Source organism: Eschrichtius robustus, chromosome 4, assembly GCF_028021215.1.
Source record: "Eschrichtius robustus isolate mEscRob2 chromosome 4, mEscRob2.pri, whole genome shotgun sequence".
Lineage (NCBI taxonomy): Eukaryota > Metazoa > Chordata > Mammalia > Artiodactyla > Eschrichtiidae > Eschrichtius > Eschrichtius robustus.
Genome location: NC_090827.1, coordinates 15,195,331 through 15,219,554, shown reverse-complemented (window position 1 = coordinate 15,219,554; position 24,224 = coordinate 15,195,331). Strand labels below are relative to the sequence as shown.

Below are 24,224 nucleotides of genomic sequence, written 5' to 3'. Positions count from 1 at the left end.
GGCCCTAATCCAAAATGACTGGTGTCCTTGAAGGAGGGGAACAGACAGACACCAGAGCTCTTGGAAGAAAGGCCATGTGAGGACACAGTGAGAACGTGGTCATCTGCAAGCCAGACAGGCCTCACCAGAAACCTACCCCTGCAAGCACCACGGTCTGAAGACGTCTAGCTTCTAGGACTGGGAGAAAATTAATTTCTGTTGTTTAAGCCATCAAGTCTGGGTATCTTGTTACGGCCGCCTCAGCTGACTACTGTAGTATATTTGTAATTTAGGAAGTAGTTCACTAGACATGAAGCTTACACTCCTAACACCCACCTTCAAACTGAATTTGTATATTTATATACAGCTGACCCTCGAACAACACGGGTTTGAACTGCACTGGTCCACTTACACGTGGATTTTTTTCACTAAATGTGTACTGTAGTACTACACAGTCCATGCTTGGTTGAATCCATGCATGTGGAACCACAGAGAGGGGGGGCTGGCTGTAAAGTTACATGTGGATTTTTGACTGTACAGGGGGTTGGCGCCCCTAAACCCCACCCACCGTGTTCAGGGGGCAACTGGACTTACATACTTAAATATCTATGTTTTTATGGCATATTTACATATATATATTTGTGTATAAACGTCCAGAAAGAGATAGCATGCCTGTTAGAATGCCTTTTCCCCCCAATTTATATTACACGGAGATTCTGGTATTCAAGGAGCTCGTACTCTAGTTGGGAGATTCAGGACATTCAGACAAGTATCCACAGTACAAATTAGAAACGGAGGTGCCAGAGAGTGGTAAAAACAGCACAACGGCTACTTCAGAAGTGAGGCTCTTTCTGCCGTGGGGGTGGGGCTGGGTGGGTGTTGGGTGAGTGTTGGGTAGGTGTTGGGGTGGGGATGGGGCTGGGGGTGGAGTTGGGGTAGGTGTTGGGGTGGGGCTGGGGCAGGGTTGGGGTAGGTGTTGGGGTAGGTGTTGGGGTAAGTGTTGGGGTGGGGTGGGGGTGGGGCGCTGCGGGAAAGAATGTGCGGCGGACGGGCTCAGGAGACAGCAGAGGATCTGCGCTCGGCCCGCATTCTCTGGGGCACAGCACTGGCCGTTCGGGCAGATGACGCTCGATCCCGCGGGATTACTCAGAGCACTGCAAGACGGCTGGTCCCCCTGGTCCCCCAGTAGCGCCCTCCTGACCTTGTAAGATCCCCTTACACATTTCCAAAGGCCGCTCAGCAGCAGCGTCTCCCCCAGGAGAGAAGAACTAGAGGTAAACTTTTAAAGATGTGAAGGAAATGGCAGAGGTGCTCAAATGAAACGTATTACGTGACCCATTTAATGACTAACACATGTGATTCTAAAAATGGCATATGGAAAATTACTGCGTACAAAACTTATCCTGCCACTCACCAGTTACAAGATCTTATCACATTTGTTCAGAGTTAATCTTAAATTTCTGTCTTGAAGCTTCTTCTTTCATTCATTCATTCATAGAGCCCTGATTATATTTGATTTCTTTCTTTTCTCTTTCTTTTTTTTTTTTGCCAGTAAACTTGCTTTACTGCAAGGATAAAGAACAAAACCCTACAAACACCAAGGTAGGAAACGGAAATTATTTATAATAGAAACACCTTTACCTACTCATTACTCCCAGGGTGCTTCTGATGGAATCGACACACATCCTTTACTCAAGGGAAAGAAAAGTGTCTTTCTTTTGACTTCCATACACGTTTCAGGCTACCCTAAACTGATCTTTCACTTTAATGATCTCCCTAAATGGTGTCTGTGATTTGGTTTCAAAATGTAGGAGAAGGGATGAGAAGTGTCCCAGACAGAGAGAATGATGAGAAGGTGAAGACAAGGCCCACGCTGAAGAGAATGGATGCAACCGAGGTCCAAACCAGGACCTAACAGAGCCAGCACGGTCCTCCCCAGTCAGCTGGCCTGGCCTGCGCTGAAGCGGCCAGGCTTCCTCCCCGCCCTCCCCGCGACCCTCAGTTCACTGCACGTGGGCAGCGCCACTCTCGGAGACTATGGCCTTGGAGGAGGGGGTGGGTGGCTGGAGCTGAGGTGACATGTGAAAACCAAGACAGGTTTTTATAGAGAAGATTAAATTGTTAAATTCATCACTAAATTATGAAGAGAGCATCGTATGTCACATTTCTACACGTGAAAGTTTTGTTTTTGAGTGACTTTATGTGTGTTTAAGGGGCATTCTGTTCCCTACAAATATGTTACCAACATCTACTACATTTCTAGGACTTCAGTGGGTCTCAATGGGAAAAGCACTAAATCGATCATTATGCCCAGGGCTGGCACTAACTAGGTGGGTATACTTTACTTAGCAAGTTGATAACCTCCCCGATTCTTCATTTTCTAATTTTACTTGAAGGTGGTTAGATATGATAATTAGACAACTTCCCATTTAAAATGCTGTGGACAGTACTGGGAACGTGTATTATTTGCCTCTATGCGTTAAGCGTTACGTATTTGGATCGTGCTTCCCTTCACATGCCACATTTTGGCCACACTGTGAACTTGCCATGCTCCTTTCCACTTCGGGATTCCCACATTTGTTTCCTCTGCCTTGAGCACTCACCCCAAGCCATCACACGGTTGACCCCTTTTCCTCCCTCAGGTGATGGCATGAAGGTCATCTCCTCAGAAATCCACACAATCTAAGTAATCCCACCCTACCTAAGGCAAACTTCCTTTATATTAACTTATTTTATTATCTTGATAACACAGTTATCTTAGATTATCTTGTGTATATATCGATATGCTATTCTTCTGAATCCCCAGCACACATCAGTCCCTGGAATTTAAGCATTCAGTAATTATTCATGTGAAAGAGTGAATGCAGGCAACAAATGAATATTTACAATTTATAAGATTTTAAATACACATCAGCAACACAACGACTGCAAAATTATTTGTCTTGGGAAATCGATTCATCCTATATTTCGGAAAAAAAAAAAACAAACATGCATAAAAGAAGGGACTGCTACTCTCTTTCTTAACATCACAGTTTTTATTAAACAAGCTCTCTAGGACGTTTTTCACCTGAGTCTTCCTAAAGGGCATAATGATGTACAAAAGGAGTAGGTTTCTGTTTCCACAGATAATTGTTTTTCAAGTAGCAAAAAGACTGACTGTGTGGGAGGCATTCTATCTTCTGGCTGGTAAAATATTATACGAAAAAAACTGCTGAAAGTTCTGAAGAGTAACTTTCTAATTTTACATGAAAAACAAGCCTGTGATACAGAAAGTCTGTATAAGAGAGACAAACAAAAACAAGCTATAAATTAGGTCACTAGACTTACAACAATATTTTTGCAAGAAGTTTTTATAATTTTTGGCTAGCTTTTAAGCCTGGATTATAAGATGTCCCAGGAGGTTAGCTGAGCACAGGAATTCATCCTCTGACGGGGTCAAATGGAATGTCCTTTGAGATCCTGGCTGAACACTTACCCTCATGCTCAAATGTGGATCATTCCATTTATCTAAATCTACGCTTTCAGTAGGACATCAAGTATTTTATCTTTAATTAGGCAAGGTATTAAACTCCTATTTTCAACTGCACCTATTTCAAGTTATAAAGCTCTACATACATGCATGCGTACGTTCTCTTGTCTTTATGAAGGAAAAATTCTTTTATTTACCTAAAACGTACTTTCTTTCTCTCAACTCTGAAGTTATTCTAGAAACTCGGTTCTTGGTGTAAAATACCATGTTTGCTCTACCCAGACCATTTATTTTCTTGAGAATTTGATTCTTCTTTCAAGCATCATCTTTTGAGATCAATGAAGAATTAAAGGGTATAGGAGAAGCTGGTGTAAGTAAATAGATTTTCTTACAGAGGCCAGAGACACAGTGGTAACTGGGATTGATGTCAGAAACATAAAATCATAAGGAGCATCTGAAAAAGTACTGATAAAATTAAAAGAAAGACATCGTAATATATTATGAAGTATAGTAAACATGAACATACATAAATCCTAGAATTATTTTAAAAAATGCATTTGGCATGCCAAATTTTAAATAGTAATCACTAACTGAAATTAATGTTAGTTTCTCAAAACTATCAGGCAGTTTTCCTACTCTACAGTGACATTAAAATCAAGAAAACCTGGAAAAATAAAAACGGGACCTTGAACGCAAGCACAGATGCTTCAGTAATAATTTTCACACAAAGCCTCATTCTGTGTTGTGCCCCAGTCTAACTGATCTTACCTGTTAGTCACATAAGACGTTATGTAAAATAATGAAACAACGCAGGGAAAAAAATACGGATCTTTGTCATATTCCACACTCACATTTTAGCAACCTCACAAAATTAAAAACGTTGTCCAAATTAAATGTCAGGAGAATTATTTATTTTACCCAAGTGATAATGTACGTCTTGGAAGGCTTGTTACTACTAGCTTCAAGGAAACAGAAAACAACTGCAAAGCTAAGTTAAAGGCAACTTTATTACAATACTTTTCCAAACTTCAAAATGCATTTATTATTGAATTTAATCTAATATATAATACATTATATTACAAGACAGAAAGCATTTCTGGTCAGATATTTAGCTTGCATGTAAAGCCCAAAACAGAGCTTCCTTGGAACAGCAGCAATGCATAATAGTTTATATCACTAAGTAAAATATTTCTCTGATGTTGCGTAAAGAACCATTCATATTGCAATTTATTTTATGTTCATTTCCCCTGATTCAGAACCAAAGCAAAGCTATCTTTTCTACAACTTACTAGCTAATACCTAGAAGTTGTCTATATCCTAAACACATCCACCAGCTTAGAAATACTTCCTTTGGTAGAAAATAGGATTTTTAAAACTAACGAAACCAAACACACACTATGATTTCCCCATTGCAAACAGGGGCAGAATTCTCTTCTTTCCTTTTTTGAGAGCCAAATCTGGGCCCTCCTGCTCTTCAGACAGTCATCCTCAGTAGTTTCTGCTTTACAAAAATACCCAAATCTGTAATGAACTCTATTCTAACAAAGTCATTTCTGTTTTATCTTGCCTCCTCATATTTGCTTACTTAGAAGCGTTTACAGCCCACTTTGAACATTACGTAATAATGAACTTTACAATAAAGTAACCTTGGGACATGCAGTAACATAAAGGAAGTATTTTCCAAATTAGACAAGGACATTATTTGCTCATCCACCTCTGCTTCAACCAACCAACCAGATTCCACTTCCGAAAAGAATTCCTTTTCCAAGGTTACTCCTATAATAACCATAAAAACAGATGTAAATCCACTGAATCAATCTGGCTCCTTACTTCGCTCTCTCGGTTTAACATTTGTGAACTACCAACTAGCGCAAAATGCGTTCATCCTCCTCGTTTTCACAACGGCAGGAAATGGTTAGAGAAGTATAGAAAAGATTGTATTTTGTCTTCCGTAAGGCAAATTTAATACGGATTTTGCTATGAAGTTGGAGGAAAAGAAAAAGGGAACGAAAAGGCATGTGCTGGCTGCTCTTGGGGCAAGGTTCATAAATCACTGTACGTTAAGAGCGCGTGCTGAAACTTCATGGTGCCAGTCACGTAATTTTGTGTATTTGGGACTAAAGACGTGAAGGGGTGTCTTTTCCCTGCGGAAATAAAAAGAAAAGAAAGAAGAAAAGAGAGTGATAGAAGAGTCACAAGAAAGAGAAAGAAAAGGTTTCTACACTTAGATCACCATGCAGAAAACGTGCCTTCCAGAAGCTTAATTTCACAGAGCTGTTTTGTTTAACAGCGAAGATTTCAAGGGTAGAGCATGTTTAGAAGTACAGAAATTAATCTATAGAGCCCTCTTGGAAACGTCCATTTTTGTTCCCCAAACAAAGCGACTGCAAGACAACACATGAACTCATTCACAAACATCTGTAGTGTTAGCAAAGCGCCCCCAGATATACCCTTCTGCCCACTCACTTCAATACTGGGGAAAACAAGCCGCAGACAAAAAATTCAGACAGCATCAACTGATTTAAAAATCTGTAAGTCGTACATTTCAGTCCCACAAAAGGCACCAAAGTTAAGCTTAGCTCCTAGGTGCAAAGACAAAATGCCATACCATTCACTTGAAAAGGTGAAAAAACACAAATTGAGACCATTCATAAAAGGAAAGCATTCAATTTACCAAAAGAAAGGACAACTTACTTTGCCTTCTTTGTATTATCAGTTTCAGATTCTTTCACTGAAATAAAATAAGCAATAGCCAATGTCAGTTTGCTTTTTTTTAACTTTAAAATCACTTAAGCAATTACCTGTATCGATTAATACCAAATGGTCAAGTTACACAGAGCCGCTAAAAAAGTTCCTTATCACGTTGGCATTGGCTACACGCTATAGTCAGTACTATGACTACTACTACTGCTACACTTTTCAGTATAACTCTCCTGGGCTGGTTGCTTTATTTACAGCACCACTATGCATGGCATAATTTAAAAGCAAACTGTCTCAGGAAAATTACTATTTTCCAATAACTGTCCATCAGTCTAAATGCCACTCTCTGTGGCAGAGAAATATTCATCCATTAGAATCCCTAGGTATGCACTTACTACGTTCAGTCCCAGTGATCTGGGCGAGGATTCGGAAAGAGCGAGACTGAGTCGTTCCAGTCCTCGGACGCCAGTCTTCAGTGTCTTCAATCAGTCTCTTCTTACTGGCATCACTGTGAGTAGGTATGTGATAAAACTCTGTGTAACGATCCATAATGTGTTTTCTTGGTGGGCTAGGGTTAAAAAGGAAAAAATAGGATTAAAATATTTGTAATTATGTTAAGGACAAAATATCTTCTCCCATATTATTTATAACTTATACATTTAATCCTCAATGTTCCCTTTGGGTATTTTGCTTTTTCAAGTATACTCAGTAACAATTTTTCTTAAAAAAAGAAAGCATCCTTCTAAAATAGAGTAGGCTAGGTTATTTTTTAAAATTAGTTTAAAAAAAGGTACTTATATGCTAATATAAAATAATAGTATAGATGGCTATTCAACAGAAAGGTTACCGTTTGGGTAGGATTTTCCTTTTAATTGACACAAGAAGGCAGCAGAAGAGAGATTTCAACATGAAGAAAAGGAAAAGAAAAGAATAAGAAAAGAAGGAAAATAACAAGAAATTGCAAAGTCCGCAGTATTTAAAACCAAACAATTCAAAATTACTAGCATTGTTCATCTTATGGCTAACGAAGCAGATATAGACTACGTCCACAACCACTGTTAAATACCCATATGCTGCTAAAGTATGCTGGCTTTCACAAAATTAAATGATCACTTCTTCACCGGGCCCAGGAGCCATGAACGGTTTAGTACAGGCTAAACCAACAATTCCAAACACAATTTTGAAAAGGCTCAGAACTTATTTTCTACAGTATTCTCATTTATGTGTATAGATACCCCTAACCCTAAATAAAGCTGGGGGCAGGATCACCGCTGTAAAGAGCTGTGGTCTATCAGAAACCAATGAAATATTTATCAAAAGACCAAGGTATGAATTGTGGCTCTATGACTTTTGACTAGTCAATCTCACTGAGCCTCAGTTTTTTCATTTATAAGGTAAGAATATCACATATAAAGTAGCACTGTTCTCAGGATTAAATGAAATAATATATGTGAAAGGGATGTGTAAACTATAGAGTTCAAGAACGTCGAGTTTGCTAAGACTATTCATTTTTTCTATTACGAAAGCATAAAGACCAATATTACGGAATTTACAAAGTACATTATTTTAACACTTTAACCTAAGATCTAGGTAACTTTATAAATACTCCTCTCTTCTCAACCCCGCCCCCCAAATAGAATAAATGCAAACTAAATTATGAGTTTCATTTCAGAAGAGAAGAAGGAACCTGAGCCTGGACTTGCAGACAACTGGCACAAGATCCAAGCAGAGAAGGTACCCTAAGAGCGTCAGATGTGTGTGGCAACACCTGCTAGGTTAACTCACTGCTGAAAAATCACATTGCTATCAGAATGCCACGTGACTGCTGTCATTTTAATAGGGACACCATCAAAAACTGTCTCAGTACACTAGAAGAGTTTTTGCCCAGGGGCATGATAGAATTAACGTTAACACTAGCTTTGCAGTCAGACAGGTAGTAGTTCTAAGCATACAACCTCCATTCAGTGTGTATTTTATGCAAGTCATGTAACTTCTCCAAGTCTTGATTTTTACCACCTGAGAAATGGGGATTGCATCTACTTTAAAGGGTTGTTTTGAGGAATAAATAAGGTAGGTAAAGGATGTAAAGTGCTTTCCACACTAACTAACACAAAGTAACATAAGGTGTTCTTTTATGATTACTAGAAAAATTATTTGCAAGGCATGTTCTAAGACTACAAGTCATCATATATATAAAGAACAGAATCAATAGTATTTACACATAATACTAATAATAGTATTTTAATACTATTTAATAGTATATTTTAATAGTAATTCAAACTATTATTTATGATAAAAATTTTAATATTCCAGGAGTGAAATACCTAAAATACCTTTTACTGATATTGAACAAAACCTCCTAACCCTTTTTAAAATAGACATAATTTTCTTTAATTAGAAAATAATAGACATACACTATTTCATAAATACACTGTCTTTGGCAGATTCCTAAACAGACAACACTTTATCTTATGCAATTACTTGAAAAACTTTATATTTAAGCTACTAAACTTATAGTTTTAAATTTCTCTATAGTCAGTAAGTGTTTACTCTTAAATGGTACCAATTTCAGCTATAAGACTATTTTATCCTCTATAAAAGGTTTGGACTATAAAAATACAAAAAAATAGTGTTAAGCTAAGACACCAAGATTAATAAGATGTCACCACTTAAGAATATTTTTTAGCCACAACACACTTGCGAAAAGTATAGTACGTCTTGGACTCTTTTGTGACATTCACCACAGCTTAAGGTCTGTGTCAAGTGACAGAAAGTTTCTAAGCATTTACTGGCTTTGAAACTCTCATGACTATGATTAAAGAAGGGAATAATCTCAATAATTTGATTTTCTGAAATGTATTTGGGATAGAATATAAATTCAACTATCAAGAGCAAACAATTTATTTCAAAATACAGACATTCAAAATGAGCAAATTTATTCAAAACTTTAAAAAATATTAAACAAGGGAGGCCCCAACCATATCTCTAACTCCAGTATATACTGTCTATAATAATAATCTATCTTTCTGAAGGTTTAGCTTACTAAGTTCTTCCACTGCAGAAGTGTGGGTTTTCTAAACACACCCACTAATTCACACGAAGCTCTCTAGCATGAAAAACAAGTTTCCTAGGTTCCTAATATATTTGAAAATTCTAAGCAATGAGAAGAGACTAACAAAATTTGGTGATGGTGTTAAGTTGAAAGCCAGATGAAAAGTTGCAGAGAGACAATGATGAAAATTAGAAAAGAAACCACTGATGAGGTACTTACACAGTGCCAGGGTTACTGAAGGAGGAATAACACACACACAGAAAGATGTGATAGAGTAGAGAAGACAGTGATGTTCTCAGGATGATGGGCAACAAAGATGAGGCCAAAAAAAAAAAAAAAAAGAAGAAGAAGAAGAAAAAATGAAATAACAAAATTCAAAAAGATGAAGACATTACACCAAACATCATGCTTCAAAATAATCACGTAAATGCAGACAAACAAAAATGAACAAGTGTTAGTCAAAATTCTGTTACACTGTTATTATTTGGAGAACAGTTTTATCTGTGTTTTTTTGTTTGTTTCCAAAAAACACTGAAAAATATTTTATATATTAATGGTAGTTGAAGTCTCAAGTTACTAATACCAAGAAAGATTCACTGTTTAAAATTTTTTTCTAGGTTTTTATAAAATTTATTTTAGAGTGAATCCAAATTCCTACCATGGTTCCTAACAAAAGGCAGAGATTAAAATATAAATTAGATGTAAGATATAGAAACAGATCATTTTAGAATCACTTTTAAAATCAGAGCAGACTAGGAGAAAATCTTTCAGTCTCACATAATATAAAAGTATACATTACTAATAGCAAGTGTAATCTTCTCACATAAATTATCCTGAGCCATACATTATAAAGGAATAATATGCTATCTGAAAATTTTCTCTTATTTTTTAAAATGGAGTGATTATGATGAAAAATATATGAAGCAGTGGATCATAAATAATAGGCTATAACTCAATGTTCATACTCTCCCCTGTCCATCATTACCACCGCCCTCACTCAGAAGTAAATCCCAGGAAGTTTAGAGCTCACTTGTAGGAACTCCAGAGTTCTGTGTTATCAGCAACCTAATTATTGCCCAGAAAGGCATGTTTGATATGATAAAAGAACTAGGTTAATAACACCTAAAGAGGAAAGACATAATTCATTCATATAGCCTATTAAACGTAAAATCATTAAAAACAAATATATTCACATTCTATTATGTATAGAGACGATGAAAGTATGAAACGCTATATAGCTGCTCTATGCATTGTTGAATCAATCCTACCACAATGATGTTTAGTCAGAGTAACTAATTACTCATTATAAAGGCAGTGAGAAAAACTGCCTACCAGTTTGAATACTAAGACTGTGCACTGTAGCTAAGCGGTATTTCCACACGTCAAAGTCAGTTTCATTAACTCAATAAAGGGCTGAGTTTTGCTGAGTGGGGGTGCGACGCAGGATTAAGTTAATCTCAGTAATTTATGGGTATTTATTCTTCTCTAAGCCATAATGCAAAGCATTCTCTCCTCTGCCTTGCTATTTTAAATAGTAGGGAAACAGTTTTTCAAAATAACCTCCTCTGAATAACCTCAGAATAAAATCTTAGATATATATTTAAACATTTTAAAATTTAGGGAAGAAGTTTTATGTCAAAATGAAGTTGGGGGGAAATATTCTATGATGTGGTAAGGGGTAGCCAGCAGAGGGTTGATTGGTTAAAACCTAAAGATGCCAATTTTAATACTTTGAACAGATATTTTCATGAATTTTAGAAAAAGTGCCCAAGTGGAATAGCCCATCATACACCACAGTGGCATTTGTGCCAACGTGACAAGTCAGATGACGTGGCTTTTCACCCTAGCTACGCCACCCACTTCCTCTGTGCCTGGACAAGCTGCAATCCCCAAGAAGCCTCCTTTTCCTCAATGGCGAAATGGATTACAATTTCTCCATCTTTCAGAATTCTTATAAGGGTGTATGTGTTTGTATTTGAAAGCACTCTGAAAACTACACAAATACAGATTTGTTGTTAGAATACATCCTCCAGCGACTCAACATAAAAAAAGTATTATCAAACCCAACTGTAGTTTATGCACATTATTCACTCACGTAGCCTCAATTCACTCAATTTATCCTCAGGTCTGTAACCATGAAAAACAAATATTAATTCAAAGTAACAGAAATAAGCCCAGGGCTTATTTGGCTTCAAAAAACCCTAGGCTTGAATCTTAGCTCTATCACTTGAGAATTCAATCACATACTGCATTTAAAAACATCTAGCACAATGCTTAGTAATAATGAATAAATTAATGAATCTTAATCTGAATTTTAAAAAATGTATATTTAACCTAAACGCTTAAATTTATTTTTCCAAGTCCCATTTTTTTCCCCTTTATAAGTCAAATTGTTACACTGGAATCTAGTAACTAGTGAAAATCTTTGTGTATAAGAATTTAACTTCAAATAGACAAACAATAAATCAAGGCTTGGGGATGTTTCTCTAGTGCACTGTGCAATATTCTTATGTGTCTATAACATGAACCTCATTCAATTAGTGAGATCATAGCCACACTGGAATAAAGTTGCTCTAATAATTCAATAGTTAATCCCTCAAGTGTGTCTAAGATAGATATTCCATATTTCCAATTCTACTCTAGAGTATGATGATAAGGAAATTTCAGCACATGCTCAGAATAATCATAACGCAAAATTAATTTAAGTTCTTACCTAATGTGATTTTTATCTATTTTTAAAGCTAGTAATCACCAGTTTATCATCAATACCAACAGACACAAAAGCAAGGTTTTGAAGTTATACCACAGTAATTTTCAATGCCTATGCCAACTACCTGTGACACTTAACAAGCTGGTACTTAACTCTCTTAACTAATTGCAAAGGTGTACAGACTTTTTATCATCCAGTGACACACAACTGCATATAGCGTTCTAAACCTTTCAGTAACACTGGCTGAAAAATCGAAAAGGTTCTTAAAGATTTTACCTGGGAAATATTGGGTTTTGATATGAATTTGGAAAACAACTCAGTTTTATATGTACTATTCACTAGTGGTACATATGTTTATGCTTTACATTCTATCTTTATCTTTGTCTTCTAATAGTCTTGACTGATACAAATTACCCCGAACATTACCTCTTCTAAACCATTACACAGCAAACCCCACATATATTTTATGATAAAAGTTAAACACTACTATTTACTACCATAAAGGAATTCACCACAACACAGCAATGCAAACCAAACTTAATGAAAAGGTTAAATGTGGTTATTCTAAATTACAGCTGTTTTGCAAAATTTAGCTTAATTTTGCAAACATTGGGCATTCATGCTGTTTACTCATATATAAGTCACCATATTTTCTCTCCAGTAATGTGGATACTAACTCTGTCACTTTTGTTTTCTGTAAAGAGAAAAGCATTTAAAAATATTACTATCATATCATGTTTTGTATCTTCCAAGGCCAGGTTCTTCAAAATCCCACATAAGAACTGTTAGAAGAAACTGCAGTCCAATGAAATTAAAATTAATTAAGGATACATGAAAGACTTACCTCTTGAAAGCAGTGGCACATTATAATGCAAGGGCATATGGAAAGGGAAAAGGTAAATCAGTTAAACTACTTGATGTAAAATAGACTCCTTTCCAGTTTGGAATATAAAGTTCCATTTTGCTCTAAGTAGAGTAAGGAGAGTAATAAAGAAGACAGTAAGCCAAAACTAAAAATTCATATATGTACAAGATGGACTAAAAATTTCTTAGAAGTACCTTGTTCATTATTATTTATACGAAGGAACAGGAATGTTAACGTATTATTAAGAAATATTATAAAGATAGCAATACAATCGTTAGATTTCATACCACTAGGATGAATAACTATTTCTCAGTAATGATGCATAATTCATAAGCACTTATTTGTGTCTTATGTTTATTAATCCTAGATAAATTTGGGTGGGATGCCTATAAATCACTTAAAAGCTAATAGTCCTCCTGCTTTGAAGAAAAAGATAACTTATGCATTTAACTTCAATCCTCCTAAACTCCTAAATTTTTGGTTACTGGCATGTATTAGTTTTAAAATAAAAAGTAACTCATAAAAAGTAACAACTCTCTCTTAAAAAAAAAGTTAACACCTCTCAACTGTGAAAGAGTTTTGCTGAAGATCTTTTGTAACACTATAAAAATGTGGAAAATTCAATAATCACATAATTAGTAAAAACGCTGACAGTGATTTCAGGAAAATAGCTTGACACCGGATGCAGGAAACACATTCGTCAATATCACAAAACACCTGCTCTTCAAAATGACACGTCACCGACTAGTAAATAGTAAAATGTGTGATTTATTTTCGATTTTTCTGCTCTAAATGTAGTAGTAAGAGAAAGCGCACTGCAAATCTGTCTTAGAACTTCATGGATACTTTGTTTTCAAGACTAATCAAGCTTTCATCGTGCTAACACATCTGGACAACATCTGAAATTAAGCTATTTTTAAATGCAATCAATTTACGAATGCAAAGCAGTAACTTGCTTGTTAATGATGCAAAATACGTAATAATCCCTTCTGTCCTGAACCTTGTGCAGTGCTGAACACCAGGCATGTGCTCGATAACCACGTGTCGATTGATTAAGAAGCCACTGTAGAGACCCTGTAACCATACCTCTGCCTACAGCTTCAGCTGGAAAATAATAAGCTTTAAGTCATTTCAGGTTTGATCACCAAAGCTGTACTCATAAAACACAAAATTTCAGCTTGGTATTTTCACATGTTTTCAGTGTAGTACCTTTCCGTAACCTCAATTTGCTTTTATCTCTACAATTTTTCCATTAAGAAGGCTTTCTTATAAAATTTCAAGAAATGTTAGCAAGGAGAAAAGATTTTAACTCAAATACTTCCTTCAAAGGACTTTTTTCTACTGAGCCTGGAATTTAACAAACATAATAAACTTCTGCTTTTAGTTTTCTGTGGGGCTAGCATTTGACAGGCAGCATCTGTTTTTTCAAGGTACTACTTTGATTACTCTAAAATCTATTGTCTTAAAAAAGACATACCAAAAAAAATATAACCAAACGCACCTCAACACTACATACTACTTCTCTTCCTCACATGGAAGAAGAGATAACTTAGGACACTAGTTTTCCTCAATTTATACATCGAAACTTCCAAAAGCCATCCACCACCACAAAACCACATGTAGGGCCCAGCAGCTGTCCTTCCAGACCTGCTCTTTCCTCTCTGCAACAGCCTGGAACCCTGCCACCTTTCTTTTTCAAAGCCCCCAAGTTGCCATGGCAGCAGTGCTATGAAAGCACAGCCCCTTCATTACATGAATTAACATTCAGAAGGGATTATCTCAGAAAGGACCTATCTACACAATTATTTTAATTATATTTTCCTGGGAACCGGCATTGGTAAAAACAATCACGCATGCAGATTATTTCCTTCTGTTTTCCTTTTAAAAGACACTTTTGTCACAATAAATCTGATCAAAATGATTTTACAAAAATGACTTTGGCTTAAAGTACGGTCACTGGATTCCAAAAAGAATAAAATAACCGTCTATTAATGGAGGCTGCTGAAAATAGACTTCAACCAGTTTTTTAAAAATCTGTACCATAAAGAGGGGAAAATTATAAGGAATGGATTTTTCAAAAAATTCTGCTAACATTATATATTTAGTGTCCACTGCTTTAAATTTTAGAAATATTTTTACAGTGAAATATCCTCTAATTTGCTTCTGATATTTTTTAAGCATCCTTTAATGTTACTGTCCTCTCATTACTGTTTGATTTTAAAGACTAAATTCCAGCATAAGTTTATCTGAAAAGAATGTTGCTTAGCTAGCTGACCTAAGCTAATGCATCATACATAGACATGAGTCAAAACTAAATTTCTTTTCTGTCTTCCTAGAAAAAAAGCTTCTTACAGACTTCTCATTTCCTCTCTCTTTAGCATGAGATACGTAAGCTGACACTACTGCAACCACTTTGTTTCAACTTCTGGTGGCGCATAAAAGGATGGAAAAACTGAGGAAGAAAGATTCAAGGTTTGCCTTGCATTATAAGGTCCAGCTGCTCCACTTGTTGTGCCGGGACTTGGAGAAAAAGAGTTACAGAGTCTGTTACGTGGTTCATAACAGGTCAAAATGCATAATTAGGTCTGGATTAACCTGTAATCGCCTTGCAGAAAGCGCTGTATTGTATGTAACATAACGCGACATGTTAATGAAGCAAATGAAACTTCATCTCCCTTCCTTCAAAGAACAGCTGATTTTGGGGGGGATGGAGATTAAGTTTTGCTTGGAAATTGCCTGAAAGAAGAGTTTTGATGAGAGCAGAAAGCACCCTCGGCCACCTACCCATTTTGCTGTTTACTGTCACCCTGGGATCCTCTTCTCTGTCCCTCCGCTACCTCCTGGGCAGTCTCGGCACACATGCTGGTGACTGTGGGCTGCCGTGGGACATTAACTGCAGGTTTACCAGCGCTCAGTGCAGATGGCCGCTGGTCAGCACTAAGACTGGCATTAGCATGCGGTCCAGATGCAGCGAATGGGGGAGGAGTGACAGCGGCCCCGGGTGCAGGGGAAGCATGTGATGAAGTGGTCGCATGGGCTGGGGTGAAGGCGGACGATGGTGATGGGATGGATGTGACTTTTGGTGAAGACACAGAACCAAAGGGTCGTGGTGCCTTATTGTAGGCCATGTTGGTTGTGGAAGTGACTTTGGACACAGCAGGAGATGGAATGGGCACAGGTTTAACTACTTCTTTAGGTTCGCCCTATGTAAAATAAAAATAAACATACACAAAAACAGGCCAAAGACATGCAAAATAGATCCACTGAAAAGAACACACAGCTAGTTTGTAAAAAGACAAACACAATCATGTTAGCAGGCCAAACTTTACACGTTTTCAGATAAAAACAATGAGTTGATATAACACAGTATGCATGCCAACTGGTCCCAACATGCATAACACGGAGGCACATACTGAGTAGATATACTGTTTTTAATAAAAATGAAAGGAGTTCAAAATATTTAGGAAATAGATTAGGAAAGTTATCAAAAAGCCTAAAGGCCAAAATAAGTACCAATTCAGACATATTCCAAAGGAAAATTTTCTAAATACCCCACAGTAAACAAAACATCATTAACCAAAATATTTATTTTAAAATATCCAGAGTCTCAATTATAATTCCATCTTTCAAACATGTTTAATTACTCTTCAGAGTACAATTATTTGATTCATGCAGAAGCAGCAGCACATTTCTAACTCTTCAATTAAAAACAAAACAAAACGAAACAACCGAAGGAATGTTCATTTTCATCTGACTCAGAAATGGGCACATTCTAATTATTTTGAATCAAGAAATTGCTCCTTAAAAAAAAAAATCTCAACAAAAAAAGCAAACAAATCAACAAAACAAAATCAATCCTTTCCCTTTCCTGTAATCCACCTGTTGTTTCTCTCTCTGGAATGTTGTGAGATATCACTAAAGATGGACTAAACTTCTTCCCTTTTCTAAAATAAATATTTAATATTTAGTAGTTACATGAGGGGAAAAAAAAAGATCTTAGATGTTTCTTCACTGCCATCAGTCAAAGAAAAAAAACAACAACTAAGAAAGATCAATTCCTCCTAAAATGAACAGAATTTGTGTTTGCAAACCCCTATCCCAGAGTAAGTATGAAGTTAAAAACAAAAAACAAAAAACAACAGCTTAAGCTTCTATGACATTCAAGAATAAGTCCCTACCATCCCCAAAGAAAAACAATCAAAATTCCTTAAAAAGCATACAATGGTGGCTCTATTATGTTTAATTTGAAGGAAAAAAAAGTAATCTAAATTAATGTTACAGGAATAGTAAAGCTAACTGAGGGGGATAAAGTAGCTTCATGCCTCTGGGAATCAATATAAATAAATTCAATGGAAAGGCACAAGTAAAATTAAGGCGAAAACCCCAAAAAGCACAAAACCAGATTATATGAATAATGGCTTGGGACAATTTCAGGATATATATGAGAAAAATAGGGTACTTGCCAATAACCTAATCCAAGAATACTCTGAAAATGTAATTTAAAAACTCATTAATATTACTAATAAAATGTTATTAAAGACTTATTGTGATATTCATCTTTGGTAACCACTTATTTAATCTGTTTAGATTATGTGAATAGAGATAGGCAAATTAAAAGTGAAGGTAAGAAATCTGGATATGAGTTATTGATAATATACGACATTGGAAATAATGTTTAAATGATGAGGAATAATTTCAGATGATAATTCTGTATGTGTTGATTTCCACTTTCCCTCGTCATCTTTAAAGGAAAAGAACTGTGCGGAGAACTGCATTGAAACTATAAATTGTCAGTATGACTGGAGACAGGAAAGGAAGTTACAGTGGTTCAAGAGGGACAGTCAAATAATGCCCCAGTGATGCTAGATTAGAAACGCACCTTTTGAACAGGAACCGGCTCAGGCTTGGGTGTAGCAGATGCTCTGAGGAAAAAAGAGAAAAAGGAAAAATAACATGAATTTTTGCAAACTTCTTACTAATGGAATTTTTATTATTATATACCTCAATATACTAAATCATCAGAACTTAGAGTTTCATAATTCATGGTTTTACTATTCACAATCTACTAATTAGTTCATGCAGCTCAAATGCTGTCAGATCCAATACCTCATACACCAGGTGTACATTAGTGTATGAATACCCACTCTACCCACTCAAATGAGGAAAGACAAACACCGATCCTGTTTGCTAATGCATCCATGTTTAACCTTTAAATTAAGGCTACTCCCTACCAAAAAGGGTAAGGTAAAATAAACATGACTTTCTGATCCTTGCATGGCCCCCAACAAATAATCTGCATCTCTATCTCCAATAGTATCTGCCATTTCTCCTATCATCCATGAATATGCCCAGAGGACATTGGATCTTTTTTTTTTTTTTTTTCCCTTTAAATTTTATTTATTTATTTATTTATGGCTGTGTTGGGTCTTCGCCTCTGTGCGAGGGCTCTCTCTAGTTGCGGCGAGCGGGGGCCACTCTTCATCGTGGTGCGCGGGCCTCTCACCATCGCGGCCTCTCTTGTTGCGGAGCACAGGCTCCAGACACGCAGGCTCAGCAATTGTGGCTCACGGTCCTAGTCACTCCGCGGCATATGGGATCCTCCCAGACCAGGGCTCGAACCCGTGTCCCCTGCACCGGCAGGCAGACCCTCAACCACTGCGCCACCAGGGAAGCCCGGACATTGGATCTTTTTGTGAAGATACTGAATAAATTCTGGTTGAACTGGGTCACTGAATGCATATTAATTTTGTATTTATATTCTTAAGCGCACGTTAATGTATCTGTTCCGCTAAAACCAAACTGTAAGTTCTTCCACTAGGCTATAATTTCAGTGAATGCAATGACCACGCCCCACTTGTGTCTATATCAGCACTGCACCTGGCATGTAATAGGTCATCAGTAATGAGTGTAGAAAGGAGAGAACAGGGAAGAAGGACAAAAATCCATGCACAGAACTATTCTCATATTCAAATATATTATTCTTAATCTATGCTTTTTTGTATTATTACTGTCCCTTGGGTTATCATGGACTAATAATAACGATAATTGATTTGGAGTATGTCATTTAATCATGACAAATAACCAAAGTAGCAACTATCATTATCCCCTTTCTTCACATGAGGAACTCCAAAATTAAAGTAAATTACTTCTAGGATGGCGCTAAGGCCAACAGTCCTTATATATTACAATACACTGGCTGTAGTCAAGGGCAGTAACAAATTATTGGAGAGCTTCTAATGATTTAAAGGCTATTTTCCCAGAATTAAGGTACATGTTATGTTTAATAATGTCAGAAGCAGTTTGACTCCTCTTATAACACATAAGCCTGAGGATAAGACAGCAAGCGCAGAATTCAAGAAATGTAACCATAGTAGGTAAATAATAACTGATAATTTTACGCTGCAAACCATGAGATCATTTTACTTACAGAGAAGCTAACATAGGATATTTGGTCTCCATAATCATAACCTAGTAATGAACTCTGATCAACATTTTTAGCAGCAACTGAATTTTCCAATAACAACTATTTTGGTTAGCCAGGGCAGGCACAGACTGAATAATTGGCTAACCTAATGAGAGACCACAATGGATGCTAACATTCCGTTAGTGCCATGTAGAATTACCCTCTGCAGTTGTACAACTTTCCACGTGTGCTCTCAATCAGACAATTTCTCTTTTAGCTTATAGGGTTATTATAACAAGCAAAGGAAACAAGTTCAACTACAGAACAGTGGAATCTTCCTTTCATTGAAATTTCACAATAAGATGTAATCACAAAGGATCTACTCATTAAAACCACCCAAGACATGATTGAAAGTTTGCCCTGGGACTTCCCTGGTGGCACAGTAGTTAAGAATCCGCCTGCCAATGCAGGGGACGTGGATTCGAGCCCTGGTCTGGGAAGATCCCACATGCCGTGGGGCAACTAAGCCCGTGCACCACAACTACTGAGCCTGCGCTCTAGAGCCCGGGAGCCACAACTACTGAGCCCACGTGCCACAACTACTGAAGCCCGTGCGCCTAGAGCCCGTGCTCCGCAACAAGAGAAGCCACCACAATGAGAAGCCCCGCACCACAACAAAGAGTAGCCCCTGCTCACTGCAACTAGAGAAAAGCCCACACAGCAAGAAAGACCCAACACAGCCCCCCAAAAAAAAAAAAAAAAAGAAAGAAAAAAAAGAAAGCTTGCCATAATAGAGAAGACAATATCCTTTTTCATTTTTAATCCGGCCACTTAAAGGTACATGGAGCTCTTCTAGCAACACAAAAACAATTTATACAAAAGACGGATGTTTAACAGTCACTAGGTTTCCAAACAGAAGAAAACACACATATCCTATGTCTATGAAAACAAACCGCTTAGTTTTTTCTAGGTGTTAGTTCTTATTTAAACAGTGTTGGCAACAACAAAAGCCCCAGAATCGTTAGTTTTCATTAACTTTGGAGTCCAACCTCTTAGTTTGTTGAGAACGCACAGAATAATGAGTCTTAACATATTTTATGGATTGAAAGTTCTACAAAAATACTTCTTAAAATATGGAATTCACAAAAAAATTTTAAACTGGATCTTAAATACCTGCCCTGCTTGCCTTCTGATAAAGTCCCGTAAGTGCAATGACATGAAGAAAAGCAGTCAAAGAGGGACAACCTGTCCTCAAAATTCCAGGATTGAGTCCACTACATGTTAGAAACACAAGCATCATTTTGTAGGTGGAAAAAAGAAAAAAAAGACTGGCTTATAATTAAATGTCAAATGAAAGAGTGAACACTAGATGCAATAAAAATTAGTTCTGGTTTAACTATTTACCTAACTACCAAATGAGTCATAGAATCATTAAAACTTAGAAGGTTCCTTAGAGTTACTCTATCACATGCCAATCGGATATACGTCTGACCTCTGTTTGAATATATATAGGAGCTCACAGTTTAAGACATGTAATTTTTTGAATCCTGTTTAAAATGGCCTTCATTGTAATGCGTTAGTTATTTTGCTCTCTTGGAATAAACAGAAGAAGTCAACTGGTCCACGTTCAAAATATTTGCAAAAGCATTTTTAACACACAAAATACGTATACAAATCTATAACATACATTATTTACATTTTAAAAGATCAGTAGGGTACATAAATCTCATATTTAAGTGTGATTACATATTCTTACAACACTAAAACTATTGTGGCTTGGGAAATTTAGAATACATGACAATTGAAATGTGAATAATGAACAGCAATCACACCAGTTTTTTAAAAATCAAACTTTACTAATTATCACAAAACAACAAAATAAAAAGATACATCTTTTATTTTCAAAGTGTCAAGATTTTTAAAAAATATTAATGCATAATGTTTGTGAGAATACTCTGTTGCTGGAAGAATTATATATTATTACAGCTCTTTTGGAAAATAACCTGGCATTTATTTATAAAAGGCTTGAAGAAAGCTCACACCCTTTGACTTATTAAATCAACTTCTGGGAGTCTATCATAAGGAAATAACCTAAAATAGGAAAAAGACTTTATGTAAAAATATACTCATTCCCTACGGTGTAACTTATAATAGTGAAAAATAGGAAACAACCAATTAAATATACAATGAGGAAATGGTTAACTGTAATATAACCAAATGATGAAACATTATGCAATGATTAAAAATCATTTTGAGAAAGAATTCTGAATTGCACGATAACATACTTTATGATATTAAGTGAAAAAAAGGAAAATATAAAACAGCGTATACAGCATGATCAATGCATGGAAAAAAGTGGCTGGAAACACACCAACATTTTAGTAGAAGCTCTCTATGAGTGATATTTGTTTTCTTCTCTTTCGTGTGTTTTCCATATTTTATGCACTGTACACGTGCTACTTTTTATAATAAGTAAGGCTATTTCTCAAAGCATGCTTCACAGAAAACTACTTTCTAAAACACAACCCCGCCCCACCCCCCAAAACAAAGGTTCTGTTATCAAAGATACTGGAAAACCTGAAGTTCAAGTTCCGGTAAGCATCGTAGCCACAGGACTACTCAAAGCCTTTAAATGCCCAGGAAGAAAGTACTGTGGCTAGTGGTCCACACCCATTTGGAGTTTAGAATACTCATTTATGGAACTCGTTTTCAGAATATTCATTTGCTCAGGAAACCTTTCTCAAGGTTGGGGTTATTAGGAAAGGGAAAAACCCTCTGAGAAATGCTATTTTAAAGAAACAGTAAAGAGAGCAAATCTCTTGTCAGTCCGAAAAGTTTTTAAGTCTCCTCCAGGTGGCTACAATTAGGGGAGAAACATTACAATCCACAAAATCCTCGAAACCTTTTGTTATACAGAATATCGTTCTTACTGAGATGGTGCTTTCATGAACTTTGTTAAATAAGATACCCAAAGACTGAGCATAATTTGATCGATGTTCAACGAGGAAAATCTCATTTCCTTCACCAAACTGAAATATGTATTTCCTATATTCCCTGAGGAGAAAATCCTAATATATGAATAAGGAAAGCTAGTTCTCAAAATTAAAATTTTTATAGTTGCCTTTCTTTTTTTTAGAACAACATTAGATTGAGCATCTGCTCCTTTACTTTAGAAATGTGATAGATTACTTAAAAGCAAATAATTGTATAAAGACTTTAAAATAAAGTTTTAAAACCTGATGTATAATTATTAAAAATTATTCCTACATTTTTCTGTTCAAATCCTGGGAAATACACAATGGGATAATAGATTTCCCTTTCAACCACAGCGAAGGACACAAGTCACTTTTGTGCAGTGTGGTGTGTTTCAAACCAGAAGAGATCCTGGCAGTGGCCTGGTGCCACGGGTCCAACAGTCTGCTTATTGTTCTCTCTTCCCTTAGTGCGAAGCCCCTGTACGGGAGTAAGCCACGATGGCAGGAGACAGTGCCCTGGCCCGGTACTATCCTCAGCTCATGGAATTCAAAGAACAAAGCCGTCAGTGTGGCCAGAGCAATCTATTTTGAAAGCTGATTGACTTTTGTGAGAGCAGTGTCCAAAATAAAAATCCCTGATGCATTACAACCAGTTTCAGAACTTCTGGCTGAACAGTTGAAAGGAGTTCTAAATTACAATGTTGTATTCAAAACTGGAATTGTGGTGCCCTGGTTAGAATAATGCATAGGAAAAATAATACCATAAATAAACGACAGATCTATTAAAGATCAGATTCAAAGGAATCATGAAAAACTGCATTGTTCAAACACTCGATGAATTTTCCAATACTGCTGTATAAAGGAATACGTTTTTAGCTAATAAAAGTCGCCAGTGAATGTTCACATTAGTGTTTAAGAATGAGGAATTATGCAACAGAACTGGACTGATAAAGATTACTCACATTACTCATTATGTCTTGGTGAAGCCTTCAACCATATCTAATACACTTAACTCATAAACAATCATACAGAAAAGAGGAGGATTTTTAGTTCATCTTCCGTGAGATGAGCTCTATCTAAGTTTCCCACAGCATGGCCATCTTTGGGCTCACTGACCTCAGGACCCATAAACACTAGGGCACATCATTAATCACTTTAATTGCAAAGTTGTCAATTTGCAATAACAAAGCAACTCCAGAGGGGAAAAAAGTGAGCACTCAAGTGTGTAGAGGGACGTCTCTTTAAAACCGTTTCCCTATATTTAATTGTACTTCTAGTCAGTCGGCTTTCCTAAAAACTCAAACCTTAAACATTTAAATCACGTATGGCAATGCATCAGGTTTTTTCCAAATGATTTGAGAACACGTAAAGAGAATGATTTGAGAACACGTAAAGATTATTTTTTCTACAAACATAAGTACAAAATAGTTATATATCAGCACGTTATAACACCGTTTAGCTTATAGAAGATTATATTCACCACATACACATGCATTCATACACAGTCTCATTTTCTTTCTCTCTCTTTGCATTTTCTCTATTTTACTATGTGTACTAAGTAGAGTATATTTTTTCCTCTAGAGAGTAAGAAATAACCCAGAGCTGGACAGACTTTGAAGAGTGGGAGAAAGAAGGTAAAAAGAGAGAAGCAAAGGAACTGCTGGAGCCCATCTGAGTACCCAGGACCCCCTCTGCTGGGGCTTGGCTTGAAATTGGGTGTGGCTCAGAGAAATCCAGAACAGGCCGTTACCACTTGATAATTACTTCCCTAGGTAAGGGAAAGGGCTTTTGTTGTAAAGATCCTTTTCAGGTGGTTACAGGAGTTGATGGGGCTTGAGAAGAAATTTTCAGCAACCAGTTCTAAATCAAGCCACAGAGAGAGAGAGGGTGAGGAAGGAAGGAAAGGACTTCTCCTGAGCTTCCCTGACCCACACGGTTACAGTATTATCAAGGAGGAAAAAAAAGGGGGTGGGGGGTGGGGGGGAGGGGAGAGAAGGGAGCATTAGGCTAAACTTAAAATGATAACATATTTCCCATTATTTGAACAATGAGAGGATCAGCGTTGGCATTC

At 36.6% G+C, this 24,224-nt stretch overlaps 1 protein-coding gene across 3 annotated transcripts in view; it reads right to left on the bottom strand.

Annotated features, from left to right (window-relative positions):
- The window catches only part of PDLIM5 (PDZ and LIM domain 5), a 210,841-nt gene that overhangs the window by 80,725 nt on the left and 105,892 nt on the right, over positions 1 to 24,224 (bottom strand). For 2 of the 3 annotated variants that reach the window (XM_068542458.1, XM_068542459.1), the window contains exons 4-7: positions 17,655 to 17,697; positions 15,560 to 15,978; positions 6,544 to 6,716; positions 6,143 to 6,179 (exon numbers count right to left, since the gene is read on the bottom strand). In XM_068542458.1, coding sequence (XP_068398559.1) covers positions 6,143 to 6,179; positions 6,544 to 6,716; positions 15,560 to 15,978; positions 17,655 to 17,697 — 672 coding nt within the window. Of the gene's footprint in view, positions 1 to 5,282; positions 5,593 to 6,142; positions 6,180 to 6,543; positions 6,717 to 15,559; positions 15,979 to 17,654; positions 17,698 to 24,224 lie in introns of those variants that run through there. The other variant, XM_068542460.1, reaches the window with a different exon arrangement.